The 18825-nt window shown below is 40.7% G+C and overlaps 1 protein-coding gene across 1 annotated transcript in view; it reads left to right on the top strand.

Annotated features, from left to right (window-relative positions):
• Positions 1-18825, top strand: part of LIMCH1 (LIM and calponin homology domains 1) — a 349754-nt gene that overhangs the window by 246628 nt on the left and 84301 nt on the right. The window contains 4 exon segments of the mRNA XM_070451961.1: positions 1898-2004; positions 7484-7514; positions 9493-9603; positions 17737-17932. Coding sequence (XP_070308062.1) covers positions 1898-2004; positions 7484-7514; positions 9493-9603; positions 17737-17932 — 445 coding nt within the window.

The raw sequence follows: 18825 nt of genomic DNA, 5'->3' as shown, positions 1-18825 counted from the left end.
TTGTAAAGCTCCCCATGATTAGGCACAGTCAGGCCATCTTTCTTTTGGTCAGCTCAAAGCCAAGTGGCTAATGGCAGAATCACAGAGTGGTCATCTGCACCAGGCCCCTTGGCACTCCAGGGAAGGAGATTGTGTAGAGTGTGTCCCTCAGGGCGTGAGGTTCTTGCTGGCCGTCTTATTAGCAGAATCCTGCCTGCACGCTGGTCATTGGGAAATACAATGATTTTTGTTCACTTTGTTAAATTGCACTTCAAATATATGATTTATTTACCAGCACCACTGTAACACTATGCACAGAAATGAATTCAGATTTTTGTAGCATCTGCCTTAGAGCATTTAGATAGGTTTGCTTCCCTGGTAAAGAATCCCCTGCAATGTGGGAGACCTGGGTTCAGCCCCTGGGTTGGGGAGATTCCCTGGAGAAAGGAACAGCTACCCACTCCATTATTCTGGTCTGGAGAATTCCATGGACTGTATAGTCCATGGGGTCACAAAGCATTGGACATGACTGAGCAAATTTCACTCTCACTCCACATTGATCCGGCTCCTGGAACCAGTCTTCATCATTCCTTTCCTGAAGTTCAAACTACCTGATGGAACCAGTTAGCTCATCTTTTACAAAGTCTTTTACGAAGACATCACTGATGAATCTGCAGCTAATATCCTAGAGTTCCTAAAGGATGACTCACAATTTGCCATCCCTTCCAGAGCCATTTGTTTATTCTTAATGACTCCAAATAGATGAAGGCCAGGCCCTTCCTCAGCAGTTGATTGTGGCTGCTGCTCTGCCAGGCCAAAGTCAACTTGTACCTGATAGACAAATGCATCACCGTGAGGAAGGTCTTTGATATTATGTCCAGAAGATTTCCTTGCCCCCTCTTCCTCCCCTTCCAGTTAAGTCTAGATTCCCCCCACCACCACCAATTTAATTCAGTTTACAGTCCACAAAGAGGTATTATTGATCAAAACTCACTGATAAAGGATGTATTTTTGAAGATCAGTTAGAAAGAAAAACTCGAAGATGACTCTTAGGTAGTAAATCCTATTTAAAAAAAAAAAAAATGAACCAGATTGTAGGCAATAAGACATGGGACAAAACATTGAAGCAATAGGAGTACTGTGTATTAAGTTGCTTCAGTTGTGTCCAACTCTTTGTGACCCTATGGACTATAGCCCACCAGGCTCCTCTGTTCATGGGATTCTCCAGGCAAGAATACTGGAGTGGATTGCCATGCCCTTCTCCAGGGGATCTTGCTGACCTAGAGATTGAACCAGCATCTCCTGTGTCTCCTGCATTGGCAGGCAGGTTCTTTATCACTCGCGCCACCAGGGACTACTCCCCTCAAATCGCTGTTACACTTATTTTTAAAAAATATATATTATTTATTTATTTATTTATTTTTGGCTGTCTTGGGTCTTCGGTGCTGCAAACAGGCTTTCTCTAATTGTGCTAGCAAGGGATACTCTCTTGTTGCAGAACACAGGCATAAAAGTGAAGGATTAGCAGTTACCTCTCAGGATGTGGAATCTCCCCAGAACAGGGATCAAGTCCTTGTTCCTTGCATTGGCAGGTAGATTCTTAACTACTGGAGCACCAGGGAAGTCCTAAGTGTTATTTTTCAGTGGCATTTAACTTACAGTTTTATAGCAGTGTGAAAGGTAAAGGGAAGGAAAATGAATTTGACATAGCTGTGGGTTCAGAAGTGTGAAGTATCTGTTTCCTCCAGGATTTCATAACAAAATATGATTTTATTATCTAACAAGCCATGACTCACACCTGACTCTCACTGCCCCAATGATTGTCTTCTCTCCAGTGCTTTGGACTATTAAAGAGGAAAGACTGGTTCATGAAATAATATTAAATAATATAGACTTAGATTTCTTTTCTTCCTTCCAGGACAATATCATATTATTCTTGAGAGGTTGTAAAGAGCTCGGCCTCAAAGAATCTCAACTTTTTGACCCGAGTGACCTACAGGATACGTCCAACAGAGTAACAGTCAAGTAAGTCATGCACGATTTATGTTCAAGGGAAACCCATTTATGGTTTGATTTGCAGTTTTGTGATGATGTTGTGAGGTCTAAGAGGCAGAGAATTGGACATGCCTAATAAAACAGAAATGTGAAGGTGAAAATCCAGCTTTCAGAACAAGCCCCATTGGCCTTCCCTTGTGCGTAACTTTCACTCTGATCAAACATAATTTTTTGAAATGCAAAAATCATACATATTGAGTTAGAATTTTAGAGAAAAGGAGGAAAACTTTTAGGTTAAACTTAACAGAGGGAGAAGCAAGGGAGAAGTATGCACAGAATCTATTTGGGTTAGACAAAAAGCTTTTATTGGCTCCAATTGGGCATATGAATAGGCTCTTGGAAGACTGCAAACTCCTAAACAGTTCTGAACTCTGTTTATTATGCAAAGAAGGCAATAGATTATGGAAAAATCTCTTCTTCATTTACATGTGTAGCTGTTTTCTCATATGTGTCAGTGATTAAGTTCTCTGAAGATGGATCATTGGCCGTTTGGCCATTGTTGACTGTGTCTACTCAGTGGGCCATGTTTGGGGCCAAAGAATTCTTGGGAAAGAATGTTATAGTAAAAGAAAAGGCAATATGCTTCTCTGTAAAGAAATAGCTGTGAGCAGAGTAATGAGATGAAGAGTCCTTTTGAGATGGTAGAGTTAACTTTCCTGTAGTTTAAAAGTTCTTCAGACTCTACCAAATTCATATAAAACATTTTCCAAATTAGTCAAACAGTATTTGGCATTAATATGCTTTAATAATAAGCTTAGTTACATACATAGCGTCTTTGGGTTGGATGTACTTCTCCTCTTGATTACTTTTGGATCATTTTATCATAGAAGGGCAGAAGAAAGAGAGACACCAAAATTCAGAGCTGTAAATTTTTTGGTGTTTGCCTGCTGATACTGGCTTTTTTTTAATGATGGGGGGAAATATGGAAACTACTAAATGAAATTGAATTGGAGTTCATATTGGATTTTATGGTTTATGACTAGGAGTAAGGGAGAGTCATTCATGATTAACTATATAAAAATTACTTCTCTGTTGTCGGTGTGCCTTCTTTTTAAGTATAATTGGCATTTGCTCTGTGGTTCACTCAGTCATATCTGACACGTTGCGACCCCACGGACTGCAGCACACCAGGCCTCCCTGTCCTTCACCATCTCCCAGAGTTTACTCAAACTCATGTCCATGGAGTTAGTGATACCATCTAACTGTCTCATCCTCTGTTGCCCCCTTCTCCTCCTGCCCTCAATCTTTCCCGGCATCAAGGTCTTTTCCAATGAGTTAGTTCTTCACATGAGGTGGCCAAAGCATTGGAACTTCAGCTTCAGCATCAGTCCTTCCAGTGAATATTCAGGGTTGATCTCCTTTAGGATGGACTGGTTATCAAGAGTCTCCTCCAGGACCACAGTTCAAGAAGATCCCCTGGAGAAGGAAATGGCAATCCACTTCAGTATTCTTACCTGGAATATCCCATGGACAGAGGAACCTGGCAGGCTATAGTCCATAGGGTCACACAGAGTCGGACATAATTGACATACACTATGATATTAGTTTCATATGTACAACATAGTGATTCAATATTTGTGTATATTGCAAAATGTTTACCACAGTAAATCTAGTTAACATCTGTCACTATATAAAGTGTATTTTTCTTGCAATGTATACTTCTAAGATCTTCTCTCTTAGCAACTTTCAAATAAGCAACGTTGTTTTATTAACTATAGTTATCATGCTGTACATTACAACCCCATTATTTATTTATTTTGTAACTAGAGGTTTGTACCTTTTGACCTGTCTTTAATATTTCTCATGGAAAAACTTTAGTTAAGGGCAAAAATAACAGAATAAAAGTTATGATATTTGAATATGGAAAGCCCCATAAACCTCATTTTAGTTCTCACATGCTTCATTTATTCTGTATCTAAATCCAGCCTGTATAAATCATTAGTTTAGGAAATTGTTTCAGGTTCTGCCTCATCTCATATTTGTAGTTTCACCTGGGTGGCAAGTGACCAGAAACAATAGTGACTGTGTGGCATGGTCGGTAATCATTAGTCACACACACATTGCTTAGAGGGTGAAGGAAAGTTCACTTTGACAGTGTTGGCAGCTGCATTCATTTTTTTCTTTTTTAAGTCACTCTAAACCAGTATGTTACTAAACCAGGAGAACGCTGAGATTGATTAGTTTTAGAGATTTAGAACTCATATCACCATTATTGCTTTTCTGTAAAACCCTGGGCATCAGGAAATCCAGGGTCTACCCCTACACGTGCTGCCCCTTAGGTCTGTAATCCAAGACAAGATCCTTTGCTTCAGTAGGCCTCTGTGTCTTCATATGTAAAATGGAATTGGACAGAATATTCTAAACGCGTCTGATTCTAGCTAAAGCTTGCTCAGGGCAGATCTGGGAAGATGGTTCAACCAACTTCTAAAGAGACTTTAATTCAAAGACACAGAAAGCAATCCAAAGGAAAAAAATAGTCACTTAGACCAGTGGCTCACAATCACTTCTCAATTACTAGGCCATCTTCCCCTCCTCCTGTTCTTTCCTCTGTCCTTTATCTTTCTTTTGCTTCTTTCCCCTGTCTCCTCTGCCCAGTGCCTCCCTTCCCTTCTTTATCATATCTTTCCATTTATCTCCCATTTTGTATTTCTTCTTATTTTCTTCCCTTTTAAGTTTTTCTTTCACTTGAGGTTATTATTTTTGTTAAGAAACACTTGCCCATCGCTTTCACCTGTGACTGATATTTTTCATTCATTCAACAGATTTACTGAGCAGCTACTATGTGCCTGATCCTTTCTGGTCACTAGAGAATAGGCCTTCTGTTCATGTGGAATTTATATACTGTGTGTCAAGAAATGAGAAGTAAATAAGCAGATTTTTAAAAATTGCAGGGAGTGATAAGTGCTGAGGAGAAAATAAAATAGTAATAAATAAATGATGTAAAAGATAGTGACAATTGAAATATGTATATATCAAATCATTGTGTTGCATACCTTAAACTTATATAATGTTTTATATCAATTATAGCTCAACAAAACTGGGGGGGAGGGTTAATAAAAAAGAAAGGGTGTCAAGAATAGTCTCTCTGAAGTGGCAGCATTTCAGCTGAGGACTGAGGCATGAAAGGAAAGCAAGAGCCAGCCATGCAAAGATCTATAGGGTATTCAGGGCAGAGGAAGGGTAGGTAGAAAGGCTGGGGAAGAAAAGCAAACTTGATGTCTAGGAAGAGAAAGGAGAGTGGCCAGCCAGTGTGATAGAAGAGTAATGAGCAAGGATGAGTGTGGTGTGAGGGGTGGTTCACAAGCATTATAGGAGGTTGAGTTTGGGATAATTATAGAGAAGGAATTTTTATTTCACTGTATGAACATTCAGAACATAAAGAACTTTATATGGAAATTACGCCATAAATTCATTTATGGCACTTAGAAGATCTTCTGTAACATTAAGGAGGATTGGGGCATGGATTGGGGCATGGATTGGGGCATGGAATGAACTATCTGCTTCACAACTTTTCTGTAAGTGATGCTGGTTTCACTTAGCACTGTCTGGGGACATTTGTAACACATGTGGATTTCATAGCTATGGTAAATGAAAGTAGAAACTGCTATATTTTTCTGCTTTCCCCTCTGAAAGTTGAGCCAAACATTAGCAGAGATGGAAAACACCCTGTTGACACCAGTTAGTAGTGAAAGCAATAGGTAGAGGGGCGGATCCCAAAAAGAAAATTTTGATGCTTTTTTTTTAATTGGAGTATAGTTGCTTTAGACTGCAATGTCAGTTACTGCTGTACCGAAAAGTAAATTGGCCAACATATACATATATAATCTTGATACTTTTTCAGATTGTCTTTTTAAAAGTTCTCTTTAGCTTTCTTTGTAGGTAATTTTTCTTACTTTTTTTTTTTTTTTTTTTTTTTTGAGAAGTAACTTGAGTAGAGAAAGAAAGAAAGAGGGAGAACCTGCAAATGATTACTGGTGTGTAATTTCGTGAACTCTACCTGTAATGGGTGCCAGACACCCTTGGTGAGAAATGAAAGCATAATCCAAAAGGGCTTGCAGCAAATACCGTTCTAGAGAACTGCAGCGACTGGCTGGAAGGGCGGAAGCCTTTGGGTTGCTCCCGAGGATGTCTCTGAAAAATTTAGCAGCGTTTTCACATAATGGGTTGTTATGTGGAAATCACTCAACAGATGTTTTGTGAGCTCCTAGTGTGTGCCAAGTGTGACTTTTTTTTCAGAACTGGGTCACAATTTTTAGTCAAAAAATGTTAATTGTCAGTGCAGAAAAAGTCTTATGTTCCCTGTTCTTAAGTTGTTTCTCACAAAAAATTCAGATCTTTAATAGATTTTTGTTTGCTTTCATCTAGTTTTGTTGTTATGTTCAGTTTTTTAAAATCCTAGAAAACACCTAAGCAGTTAATGACATATCATTCTTTCTGTTAATAGCGGGGAATATGAAACATGCTCTTAATCAAATCCAAATTGGACCACTGCTTCTTACAATGCAAGTGTCTGTTGATGGTTTATATCCTTAATATGGCCTATGTTGTTTTCTGTTCCCTCAAATCTCAGTTGATTTAAAATTGTGTGTCTGTTCATTAATCTGTACTTTGGGTCAGAATAGGCAGCAGTTAGGTAATTGTGATCTAAATATCTGAAGAAATTCTTGACTAGTTTTTTCAGTAGAATTACATTCTCCCTCCCCAACCCCCAACTGAAGTTCTGTGGAAAGAAGAAATGTAGCTTTTGTTTTCCTATTTATTTGTTGACATGCTAAAGAAAACTTAGAATAATTTAGAAGAAATTTTTATATTTCACTGTATGAATAGTTAGAAAGTACCACCAAGTAGCTTTTTTGTTTATAGTTTGAGAATAAATGTTTCTGTATATTTAAGAATGTGTGTATATTTGAACATAGCATGCATATTTTCCTGCTAATGGCTAATCCCCAACACTAATTTATGTCCATAGCAGAAAAGAACAAATATTTGGATAGTATTGCCTCTTCTACATATATTTTTCAGGTCTATTTAATTAAGTAGCTTTAGACCTTTGTTAAAAGTACTTGTATAAAGAAGATTTTGGAAGTGCAGTCAGAATTTCAGTTTGACAGTGATATATAACCTAGGCAAAATTGTACTTGAACAGTTCAGCTTTGAGTATACAAATATAAACAGTCCTAGTTTTAAATGGAATTCTTCATTTTCCAGATGTTACAAAACATTCATCTTTCCATGGTGTACTGTGGAATTTTAATCCCGTATTATCCTTCTATATTTTGTTTTCTAAGTAGTTTTATTTAGTACCTGAAATTACTAATTGTAGACCTTAAAAATAATATATTTTGATGATTTCATTGTATTTGTTAGCTTTCACATGTATCATAGAGATGTTGAAATGAAGATCACAGTGGAGAAACTGATCATTTTTCCTTTCCTTTTTCCTGATTAGGAGTCTTGATTACAGTAGGAAGCTGAAAAATGTAAGTGTTTTAGCTTCACCTTCTCAGCTCTTCTCCTTCTAACATTGGTGGTTCAGGTATAAATTTTACCACATAAGTTCAGTGCCTCTCGAATGCCTAGCTAGAAAGAATCATTCTTAGAAAACAAGTATATGTGCCTCTGATAGAAAAATTAATGTCAGTGATAGAAATAAAAATGGTAGTTTTTTTCAGGGGGGATGTCTCTTTAATTGTCTCTTTAATTAGATAAGAGCTCCATCTGACATAAATGAAAGCTTGCATTCTGTTTGTAATTTAGTTTCTTAAACACAGAGTGATCTGTCTGAGCACTAATATTACTTCCTTGCAGTTGGTAAGCGCAGATGGGGTTATTAAGCAGTTGGGCAACTTGGTTTTGGGAAAATATTAGTATGATATAAATACTGTTGACTGCCATGGGCCTGTACCTTTTGTGTATTTTTTTGCTATTAACCTTTGAGGTTTTTATTAGTACCTTCCAAAATCATCTTTTTCTAGTTGGATCTTATTTTCCAAGTACATTAGTGCTCTTTTAAGTTTAAATTGAAGAGTGTACAAAATGACCTTCTGTATATAAAATTTTAAAATTGGCTGTGACCCTCCACTTTTTAAAAAATTTCCAGGTTGCTGTTATATTTGACTGACATTCTCATTCTTACCTCTTTTTCTTCCTCTATAAAACCAGGGTTTTGTGCATTTTTAATCATACAATTTTAAACAGAAATCCCACAATCTAAGACACAACACAGTCCTGTCTTTTGTTCTCCTATTACACTTTTCAAGAGAGCCTCAAGCTCTTAGCACACATGAGTTATTTTATGGGCCTAGTTCATGTCCTGACATCTGTAATTGTCTGTACTCTAGAAATTTATTTGTAAGTAATCATTTAAGAAAGTATTTCTGAAAGTTTTGAAGGATTCTTAAACTAACATTTTCCCACAGAGGTAGGAAACCAAATCACATCGTAGCAATGATGCACATAACCATATTTTGGGCCTGTTGCCATCTGGAAGCTTGTACATATATCATGTTGTCCAAAGCGTTTTCTGGCCTAGCAAATAGAGAGAGGTACAGTAAATACTTCCCAACCTAGCTGAAGCATTAAGACCAAATGTGAAAACAAAATCGTAGTCTTAGCTTTTCCATGGGCTTGAGGTCCCGGTCATTCAACTTTATGGAGCTCATCTTCAGATGACCCCTGTGGGGTTCTGTGGGAAAATCAGTGTAAAGAGAACTCAATTTTGTGGATAGTTTCTTTGGAAAAACAGGACAAAATTCACTTAGGACTGAAGCTTCAGACCAGTGAATATTCATAGACATTCTTAAACATTCAAACGGTTGCTAATTGGCAGTAGTCTTGCCCAGCCCCAAATTTCCCATCTCAGATTAATAGGAATCTAACTAACTATACCCCAGAGCTAGGTCTCTGCAGAATGTATTCTTCATTACATTGCTGTCCTCTGACTTTAATTAGATATATTTTGTTGATCTTGTTCTGGAAACCACTAATTATGTTTTCTCACTCCTTTGAAAAATTTTTGCTAATGGCCTTAGCAGAACCTCTGTGCCCGCAAGTAGAAATTATGGGCCTTTAAAGGTACTGCTCTTGAAAGGAATTGACAACCTGTTTCATTGCTTGCCTGGGTAAAGACTCCAGAGTTTATGAAAATTTTTGCTTCCTGGTTTTGAAACCTTCATGACACGAAAATAGTTTTGGAAGATTTATTTTTCCTTCCTGCTCACATTCTCACAACCAAATTCTTCCTAAAACTAGGGTCTTATTTTTGCTACTGAATCATGTTTGTGGTGACTGGTGCAGAACTGGGTTCCTGGTAAAATAGTTTTACCTAGAATGGATACCTCAGGGAAGGTGTTTTTTGTAAATTAGCGTTTCACATTCTCTCTGCCTGCTTTCCTGTTAGAGGAGCGTTCTTGACTCTTAGCTGAAACGTAATTCTGTGTGCGCAACCCTGTATCACAGGTGCTGGTGACCATTTACTGGCTGGGCAAAGCGGCCAACAGCTGTGCCTCGTACAGTGGGACTACGCTGAACCTGAAGGAGTTTGAAGGCTTGCTGGCTCAGATGAGAAAGGTAACTTGGCTTTTCCTCCTCATCCCGTGAGCTTTAGACAGGGTGGGAAAGCAACACGTTTGCTTGCTTTCAAGATCATTACAGGTCCGCGTGATGAAATCACACAGGCCAGAGATGTCGTGTGCTCAAGGAAGTGACCGCTTGTCTTCCCCACGACAGCTTCGCCTCCTATACCCCACCCCAACCTGAAATTTTATTCCCTTCTGAGAATGGGAGGGCTTATCTCTATCCAGCTTTCATTCCCAAAGAACAGATTCAGTCTGGCAGTATATGACTCTGGGTGCCAAAGAGCTCAGTGCCTGCTTTCTTGGGGAAATAATGCCTGAGTGAAACAACACAGTATTATACAAAAATGAAGACTCACTCTGCACTTTGATCCTAAAGGTCATTTTGCTTACCTGTCAGGGCCTTGGTATGGGTGAGGTAACATTGGCCAAGTTCTTGCCTTGGTCTCTGAAAAATTAGAAACATACTCTTCTAAGATGCATATCTTATGACCTTTGCATTTGAATGACCTGAAAATTTGGAAAACATGGTAAGAGTCAGAGCTTTGTGTATTTAATTATGGGAAAGACTGACCTAAGGTAGGGATTTGTTCAAGAAAAAGTAGTGTGTTTTATGTGTGGCTGCCTGCGTGTGCCTGTTTAAAGATGCAGCAGTAAATAAGAATTCACCCAAAGTACTAGGATATCGTATCACCCGGGAGCAGCCCCACCCAGCAAGCCTCAGTGAGTAGGGAAGACTCATTTGGAATCAGTAGCACCCATGGGTTTTGGATAAGACCCGCAGTGCAGCCAAGATAACTGAGGCCTTCCTCCTCTTTCCTCTAACGTGAAAACTAAATGCACTAATGAGACCTCAGTGAGGGACATTCTGTATTTTATAGTTTTGCTTTTAATACTGAAAGCAAGAATTTGCTGCAATTTTCTAACAATTTATTCTTTTCTCCTTAAAGCAAATAATTCTGACAGTTCTTTGTGTTTGGCTAGAAACAGGCTGGCTCACGAATGTTTAAATGGACAAAGCTTTCATACTGGTCTGTAACACACATAAACAAAGTCCTTTAAGCTCAATTCCTTGAAAAATAAACACACCGCTCAAACACATTGTTTCTTAGTCTTAACTCTTATTTGTCCTTTAATCTTCATCTCACTCAAAAGAGTTACTTAGGCAAAGTACAAAGGTGAGCTTTAGTCTGGATTTGTGAAATCTAAATGTTTATTGTTTTTTGTTAAATTTGGACTTGGATAATGATAGATGGATTATCTGTTTTAAACTATTTAAAAGCTCTGCCTCATAGTTTCCCTGCTTGATTCTCTGGAAATGTAATTTCTTCTCATTATTGACATTTCTTACTGCTAGTCTGGCTCCTTAAAAATCTGAGCATCTATTTGTCTCTGCAGCTGCAGAGTCTCTCCTAACTTCCCTTTCTTTTGAGATAGTTAGTTCTCAACAGCTGCCTTGAAAGGACCCGCTATTGTGAACAGCTCTTACCTTTTTAATGAAGATAGATGTCACGGAACACAAGGGAGTAGTTAGTACCACTGGACAAAGCATACCAACTAAACAAAACCAGCCCTGGTGCTCCCATATCTCCATGTAAACTAGAGAGTAACCCACCTGAACTTCACTGGTCTATTTGATAACTGGAAATATTAGATTGGTTTCTCCAGTAGTCATGTATGGATGTCAGAATTGGACTGTAAAGAAGGCTGGCACAGAAGAATTGATGCTTCCAGACTGTGGTGCTAGAGAAGACTCTTCAGTGTCCCGTGGACAACAAGGAGATCAAACCAGTCAGTCCTAAAGGAAATCAACTCTGAATATTCATTGGAAGGACTGATGCTGAAGCTGAAGCTCCAATCCTTTGGCCACCTGATGTGAAGAACTGACTCATTGGAAAAGACCCTGATGCTGGGAAAATTGAGGGCAGGAGAAGGGGGCTACAGAGGATGAGATGGTTAGATAGCATCACTGACTCAGTGGACATGAGTTTGAGAAAACTCTAGGAGATAGTGAAGGACAGGGAGGGAGGCCTGGTGTGCTGCAGTCCGTGGGGTCGCAAAGAGTTGAATAGACTTAGTGACTAAACAACAGTATTATTTCATTTTGTGTATTATTTTATCAATTAGGATTGAGTTTGGCTGGTCAATGCAGAAAACTCTACCAATGACTTAGAGTTTTATGTCAAACTCGCATAAGACCTGGACATGAGGTGTCCAGGACTGGTGTGAAGGTTTTGTGACCAGCTGGGGCCTACTGTCTTTTTACTCCATGATCCTCAACTCATAGCCTTTTGATCCAAGGTAGCCATGCAAGCTTTAGCCTTCACGTCCTCCTATTAACCTAGAGAAATCAGGGATGAGAAGAAAGCTCTGTGCTTTACTTTAAAGACACTTCTAGGAAGTCATGCACTACACTTCTGCGTACATCCTGTTGACTTAAACTTGGTCACATGTCCATTGCTAGCTGCAAGGAAAGACTTGAGGAAAGTAGATTTTATTCCATTCTAAAAACTGCATGTGGACATTGCTGGTGGTTCAGTGGTAAGGAATTTGCCTGCCAATGCAGAAGACGTGGGCTCGATCCCTGATCTGGGAAAATCCCACATGTTGCGGGGCCTGGGAGCTACAACTACTGAGCCCACACGTCACAGCTACTGAAGCCTGCATGCCCTGGAGCCATGCTCCACAAGAGAGGCCACTGCTATGAGAGGCCTGTGCATTGCAGCTGGAGAGTGTCCCTGCTCACCACAGCTAGAGAAAAGCTCCCGCAGCAACGAAGAGCCAGCACAGCCAGTAAACAAATAAAATCACAATGTCCTGCCTCCCACTGGAAAACAAAAAGCAGATTATGGGTATTTTCACTGGAAGAGAACTGGAAAACAGATACTGAGAGTCAGCTGGAATCTCTTCTGCACATACTCAGGCTGAAGTAGATTTGAAATTTAAAGCTTTTCTTTCACAAAGGCAACAATTTCTTTCATATTCATTTTTTTTCTAGTAGGAGAAATGTGCAAAAAATGATTAACGATGGTACACATTCTATAGTGCTCTTAATACGTGTGGAGCCCTTAACATAAGTGTCTGACACATACTAGGTGTCCGTAGTAGGTTGCTATTGTGTTAGAGCGTAAAGGCCTCTGAAGGCATGGTGATAATGGCCTTTCACTGGGCCTGGATATGTCAGAGAAGGTCTCCCAAAGCGGGGGACATCTAAGCTAAGCCAAGGGGAGTTACTACAAGAATAGTGAGATTGAATGAAGAACCATGGGGATGAGGGTGGCCCTAGAGATCTCAGGGTCTGGAACTATGTTGACTTTCTAGGTTCTTTCTTTTTCTTGCTCTCATCTCTTCCTGTCTGTCTTTGAATTCATCCTCTCCTCCTATAGGTAGACATTCTCCCATTGCAGAGACTATGGCCAAAAGCAGAATTCTCTGCTTCTAGCTCCTTGCCCAGAAAGGCAAGGAATTCTCCTCTCTGGCCCCGGCTGAAAAGTCCTGGGATGCACTCTGGCCCCGTGTGGGTTCTATTTCTGAGCTAGTCAGTGTAACCGGGAGCAACATAGACTGTGATTGGCCTAGACTACTCCTGTTTCAGATGGTGAGGGGTATTAGCAGAACATGGGGATAAAGAGGGGGGAGATGGATAGCCAACAAATACAAGACCTTGCCCTAGATGACAGCCACCATCAACTTCTATTCCCTTAATCTGCTTTATTTTTTCATGATACATACAGTCCAACTTTGTCTTCATTTACTGGTGTTTCTGTTTGCTTTTCTTCTTTCCTGCTAGAGTGTAGGGCCCAAGATGGACAGGGTGTTTCTCAAATTTGCTCAACATTATGTCTCCAGGACTGAGACAGTGCTTGGCACATAGAAGATGCTTGGTCAGTATCTGTGGGATGAATAACTTCCCAACCAGAGCATGGTGGGTGGAGACAGCTCATCAGGCTGAAAAAGTAGAACCTGAAACACTCCAGAATAGAGTTTAACCGCCTTATAAATCAAAAGAAGCAGAAAATGGTGAGCAGTAAAACAGAGGCATCTGGAGTTTCTCAGAAAGCATAAGTCATTCACCAACCCTAGCTGGTTCTCATTATCTCCGACAAAGGAGGATGAGAAGAGGACAGATGAGTGAAATAATCCAAAAATATTGTGGAAGCTCGTAGTTCCCACCCCATTCATTAACACACTTTTACTGGAGCAACCGACAGTTAGCACACTGGAGAGCCTTAAGTCTTATCCCCTCTCCTTGGAGTGCGCTCTGCAGAAGACAGGATGCAGCTACTGGGCCAGTAGATGGGAAGCGTAGACAACATAACAGATGCAAAGAAAGGAACATTTAGACTGTGCGAGCCTTTGTGCTGTTCATATCTTCTAACCCCTCTTGCAAAGCTTGCCTTTGGGTGTCTTGATGGAATCCAATAAGATTGTTCATCCTGCTAACATCCACATCTTTGTTTCCAGTCTCTTGCTTCACCCTGAGGTTCCTATGGCCAAGGATGGCCACAGGTAGCCTGGTTTACATTTGGCAAGCTGCCATTCAGCTTCCAGCTCTCACTTGATCCAAGGTCTTGTTCTTGGCTTTCTATGAAGTCATGAACAGAATGGCCTTTCTGTTTTTCTTTCCCAGAACTACCTGTGAGAAAGCAGCTGAAGCTCCAAGAAGCATGTTGACTTTCAGGGTTTTTCCTTTCTCTTCTCCTGTGGTTTGTAGGGTGGGGTGGGGAGACACTTGGGAGTCTGGGAAAGCTTTCCTGATACTTGTTGTTCAGTCACTAAGTCGTGTCCAGCTCTTTGTGATCCCAGGCACTGCAGCATGCCAGGCTCCTCTGTCCTCCACTCTCTCTCAGAGTTTGCTCAAAATATGTCCACTGAGTCGGTGATGCTATCTAACCATCTCATCCTCTATAGCCGCCTTCTCCTCCTGCCCTCAGTCTTTCCCAGCATCAGGGTCTTTTCTAATGAGTTGGCTCTTCACATCAGGTAGCCAAAGGATTGGAGCCTCAGCTTCAGCATCAGTCCTTCCAATGAATATTCAGGGTGATTTCCTTTAGGATTGACTGGTTGGATGTCCTTGCAGTCCAAGGGACTCTCAAGAGTCTTCTCCAGCACCACAGTTTGAAAGCATCAGTTCTTCGGCACTCAGCCTTCTTTATGGTCCAGCTCTCACATCCACACAGCACTGCTGGAAAAACCGTAGCTTTGACTATATGGACCTTGGTCGGCAATGTGATGTCTCCTTTTTTAACACAATGTCTAGGTTTGTCATAGCTTTCCTAAAGACCAAGTGTCTTTTAATTTCATGGCTCCAGTTACTGCCCACAGTGATTTTGGAGCCCAAGAAAATAAAATCTGATACTATTTTCTTGAAAATTCAGTTTTGTAATGCTGTACCAAGCAGCTTGTAAAATTGTGTCATTTCTAGATATGGGCTTCCTAAGTGTTTGCCCTCCCTGATGGGAAATTGGGCCCAAGGCATCTAGTTATGGGATATAAATGGAGAAGAAGATAGAAGAGTATCAGTGTTTATATAAGATTATGTCCTTAACTGCACTTATAAATTTTGTATGATTTATATATTGACATTTTCATGCCAAATGAATGCATAGCTAACATTTTTTGAGCACTTACGCATCAGGCATTTTTCTGAATGCTTTCCATGTAGTAATATATTTAACCCTCCCAGCAACCCTATGACATAAATATTATTTGCTCCATTTTACAGATAAGAAAACTGAACTTGGCCAAGGTCAAATAACTAGCCCAAGGTCAGACAGCTGACAAGGGGTGGAGCCAGGAGTCAGCTGAGCTTCCAAGACCATGCTTTTAACCTACTCCAAACTGTTTCTCTTTTGCAGTAGGTATAGGTTGGGAATCTAGGCATACACAGCATTTAGTGAAGGGGGACTATCCAGGTTAGCATCATCCAGTATAAGCATGGGTCTTCCCAGATGGCACTAGTGGCAAAGACCTACCTGCCAATGCAGGAGACATAAGAGACACAGGTTCGATCCCTAGGTTGGGAAGATCCCCTGGAGAAGGGCACAGCAACCCACTCCAGTATTCTTGCTGGGAGAATCCCATGGACAGAGGAGTCTGGTGGTCTGTAGTCTGTAGGACTGCACAGTCAGACACGACTGAAGCGATTTAGCATGCAAGTGTAAGCAGGCAGTAAGTATACAGCAGTTGAAAGAGGTGATGCTGCTGATGACAGCTGTCACTATACTGAAGTTCATCTGATGTTGTCAGCTTTTGCCATGTGGTAGATGGAGACAGAGTCCTCTGTCAGAATCACAGCTTGGCCGATTACTGCGTGACCTCAGTCAAGTTACTCGAACTCTCTGATTCTTTTCTATAAAATGGGGACAACGCCAACCACATCACTGGGGAGTAGGTTGTGCGGATTGAATAATAGAGCCTACAAAAAGCATCAAGCATAGCCTCAGACACAGAGTAAGTGTTCAATAACATTAGCCATTTGGCCTGTTCTCAGTGGATAAATAACCCAAGATAATTACTTGCATTTCAAAAGAAATTAAACGCAAAACCATATCCAATTTAGATATATAATTTTCAGTTAGTCATGAGTTCTTCATTTTCCTGCTAAAAGTCAGGCCTGGCTTTTGTACAAGCCCTGGTTAACTTTTGACCTACAAGTAAACTACCTTCATTTCCATAACTGGAATTTCTGCCTTCCTCCGGAGGGTCATGTCAGCTGGACTCACCCAGGCCATATTCAGGTCCTCGGTGGCAGCTGCAGGGTGCCTCTCTCCACACTTCCCTTCCCCTCTCGCTCACTCTGAGCCCTGGTGCAAGAGCTGCGTGTGCCCTGTGAATGACACCCACTCTGTCCCCCCAGAGGGCCCCCCGCGGGGGAGAGTCAGCGGATCTAACTAAAGTCAGAGTCAGAGGTTATAACTGATGGAAGCCGCTGGACAAGGCAATTCCTACAAAGACACTGGCTGTGGTGGGCATATAAGTCAGTGTAGACAGTGTTTAAAAATTGCTGACATGGAGTCTATTTGTTTGTTTGTTTTTCCTTTCTATGGGGAATGTGGAGGGTACCTGCCTGAGCATCCCAGGAAGTCTACAGTGGGGCCTTTCAGTCTTTGTGGATGTCATTCACAGCCCTGATTTTAGGCAACAGTCTGGGAGAGATTAAACTGAGGTTTATCTTTGAGTGACCGGAGTTATTTCTGTTTTCGTCAGCTTGGACTCTTGTAATTAATGCTAAGACACTGGCGGGAACAAGGCTTTTATTATAATGTGAGGGTGAGGATGGCTTTGACTGACCTTTCTTCTGCTGGAGTTTCAGTGTTTTAGTATGTGCTGCTTGCGCTGGAAAGAATTTATAATCACAGGCTGTCAAAGACAGCCATTGTTTTCACTGCTCTGAACATGTGGGTCAGCCACAAGTGCTTTCAGCTCGCCCAGCGCCAAGAGCCGGCCGAGAGTGAGAGCATGCCTGGATTCTTCTGAAGCATCAGGAAAAGCATTTTGCATATTTTTCACTGCTTCTTTTTTTTTTTTTTTAACTTTTTGCCCCAGAAAAGACAGCTCCCTTTCAGAGCAGGAATTTCCCTTCAAGGTAGCAGAAGATGGAGCATACTGCTCCAGGATTTTATGAAACTGATTCTGCTGCAAAAACAAATGCTGTGTGCCTCAGCCAGACAGCATAAACAGAAGCAGTTGTACAACTCAACGAGGGGCTGGGTCCCGGAACAGACATGCAGTTATGGATCCTGAAAGACGGGTCAAGGCTAAGCTTTTTGTTTTTCACCTTTCTTTACATCTTTTATTGTATTCTTGTGAATCCAAACTTGATGATCTTTTATTCTTGATTTCTCGAATTTTTTTTTTTAAACATTGTGGACTACGAGATGCCTGGGGATTATTTTTTTTTAATGCGTGTGATTTTCTGATTGAGAAAGTTGTAGCAGGGAAGGGTTGAAGAATGAAATGTTGACTTGCAGATGATAATCAATGTGATAACTGCTTGCTGTAGCCTTTCCAGTGATTCTGTATGCAGGATTTTTTGGAGACCGCCAGGGACTGATTTTCCTGAGATTCATAGGCTCTGTGTCTGTTGCAGTAAGGTCTGTAATCCTTTTGTTTTCTTCTTGAACAGGAGGCTGATGACATTGAGAGCCCTAAACGTAGTATTCGAGACAGTGGTTACATCGACTGCTGGGACTCCGAGCGCAGCGACTCCCTGTCTCCCCCTCGACACGGCAGAGATGATTCCTTCGACAGCCTGGACTCCTTTGGCTCCCGTTCCCGGCAGACTCCTTCGCCAGATGTAGTCCTCAGGGGAAGCAGTGATGGTAGGTTGGAGCCTTAATAAACTGCACTTCTTAGAATGAAACACTAACAAGAGCTGCCTTGTCCCCAGCCGAGAGATTGGCACTGGGAAGGCGGACTCCATACCTACCTTGCGGCAACTCTAAACTGGTAGGAAAAAAAATCTCTTAATGTTGTTTTTTGGTGGTCCTTAGAATTTGGGTTCCTTTGCCAGCAGTTGGTTTGAACATTGCCTCAGTGAGCATATCTTCTGTTGGAAAATGTGTTACATCATTCCTCCCTGGGTCTCACTGAATCAAGAGGCTGTACAGACCATTAGCTCATAAAGTGTGCTGGAGGTTTATATGTTCCAGGTACGAGGAAGGGAAATGCTTGAGTGAGTACCACACTGTATAAGTGAAAATGGATCAACTTCCAGCAAACTGGAAACACACGGCCCAGACTTATGACAGCTCGGAAGCTTGGGACTGTGAAACTTTAATTGGCATGGTTTTGCCAATATTCGATACTTATGGTAACTGACCGTTGACTAGAGCGATGCAGGTGGTCCTTGATGTATTGAACACAACCCAGACTGCTTGTTTCTTCAGAGGCTGGGTTTGATTTAAATCTCCTGGATTTTATATCACCTGAAAGGAATGATAATTTTTCTTTACAAAAATATATGGTCATGCAACCTGATGTAAATTTAATGCATATTTTCCAGAAGCTGTTTACCTTACTTATCTTGTGCCTTTGTGCTTTTGTTAATAAGAAGGGAAGATAGCTTGGTTCTGCATGGAGAAACTTGGAGAAAGACTCTCAGGGGAATTCTTTTATTTGTGTCTATTTCTTTTTATTAGGAAAAGAAATAATTAGCTTCTGATTGAAGCTCATATGTCTAGAGACTTTAAGTCTTCTGTCTGAGATGAAAATT

The sequence above is a fragment of the Odocoileus virginianus genome, chromosome 21 (assembly GCF_023699985.2).
Source record: "Odocoileus virginianus isolate 20LAN1187 ecotype Illinois chromosome 21, Ovbor_1.2, whole genome shotgun sequence".
Classification (NCBI taxonomy): domain Eukaryota; kingdom Metazoa; phylum Chordata; class Mammalia; order Artiodactyla; family Cervidae; genus Odocoileus; species Odocoileus virginianus.
The sequence above is the reverse complement of the archived record's forward strand: the minus strand, read 5'-3'. Positions and strand labels throughout refer to the sequence as shown.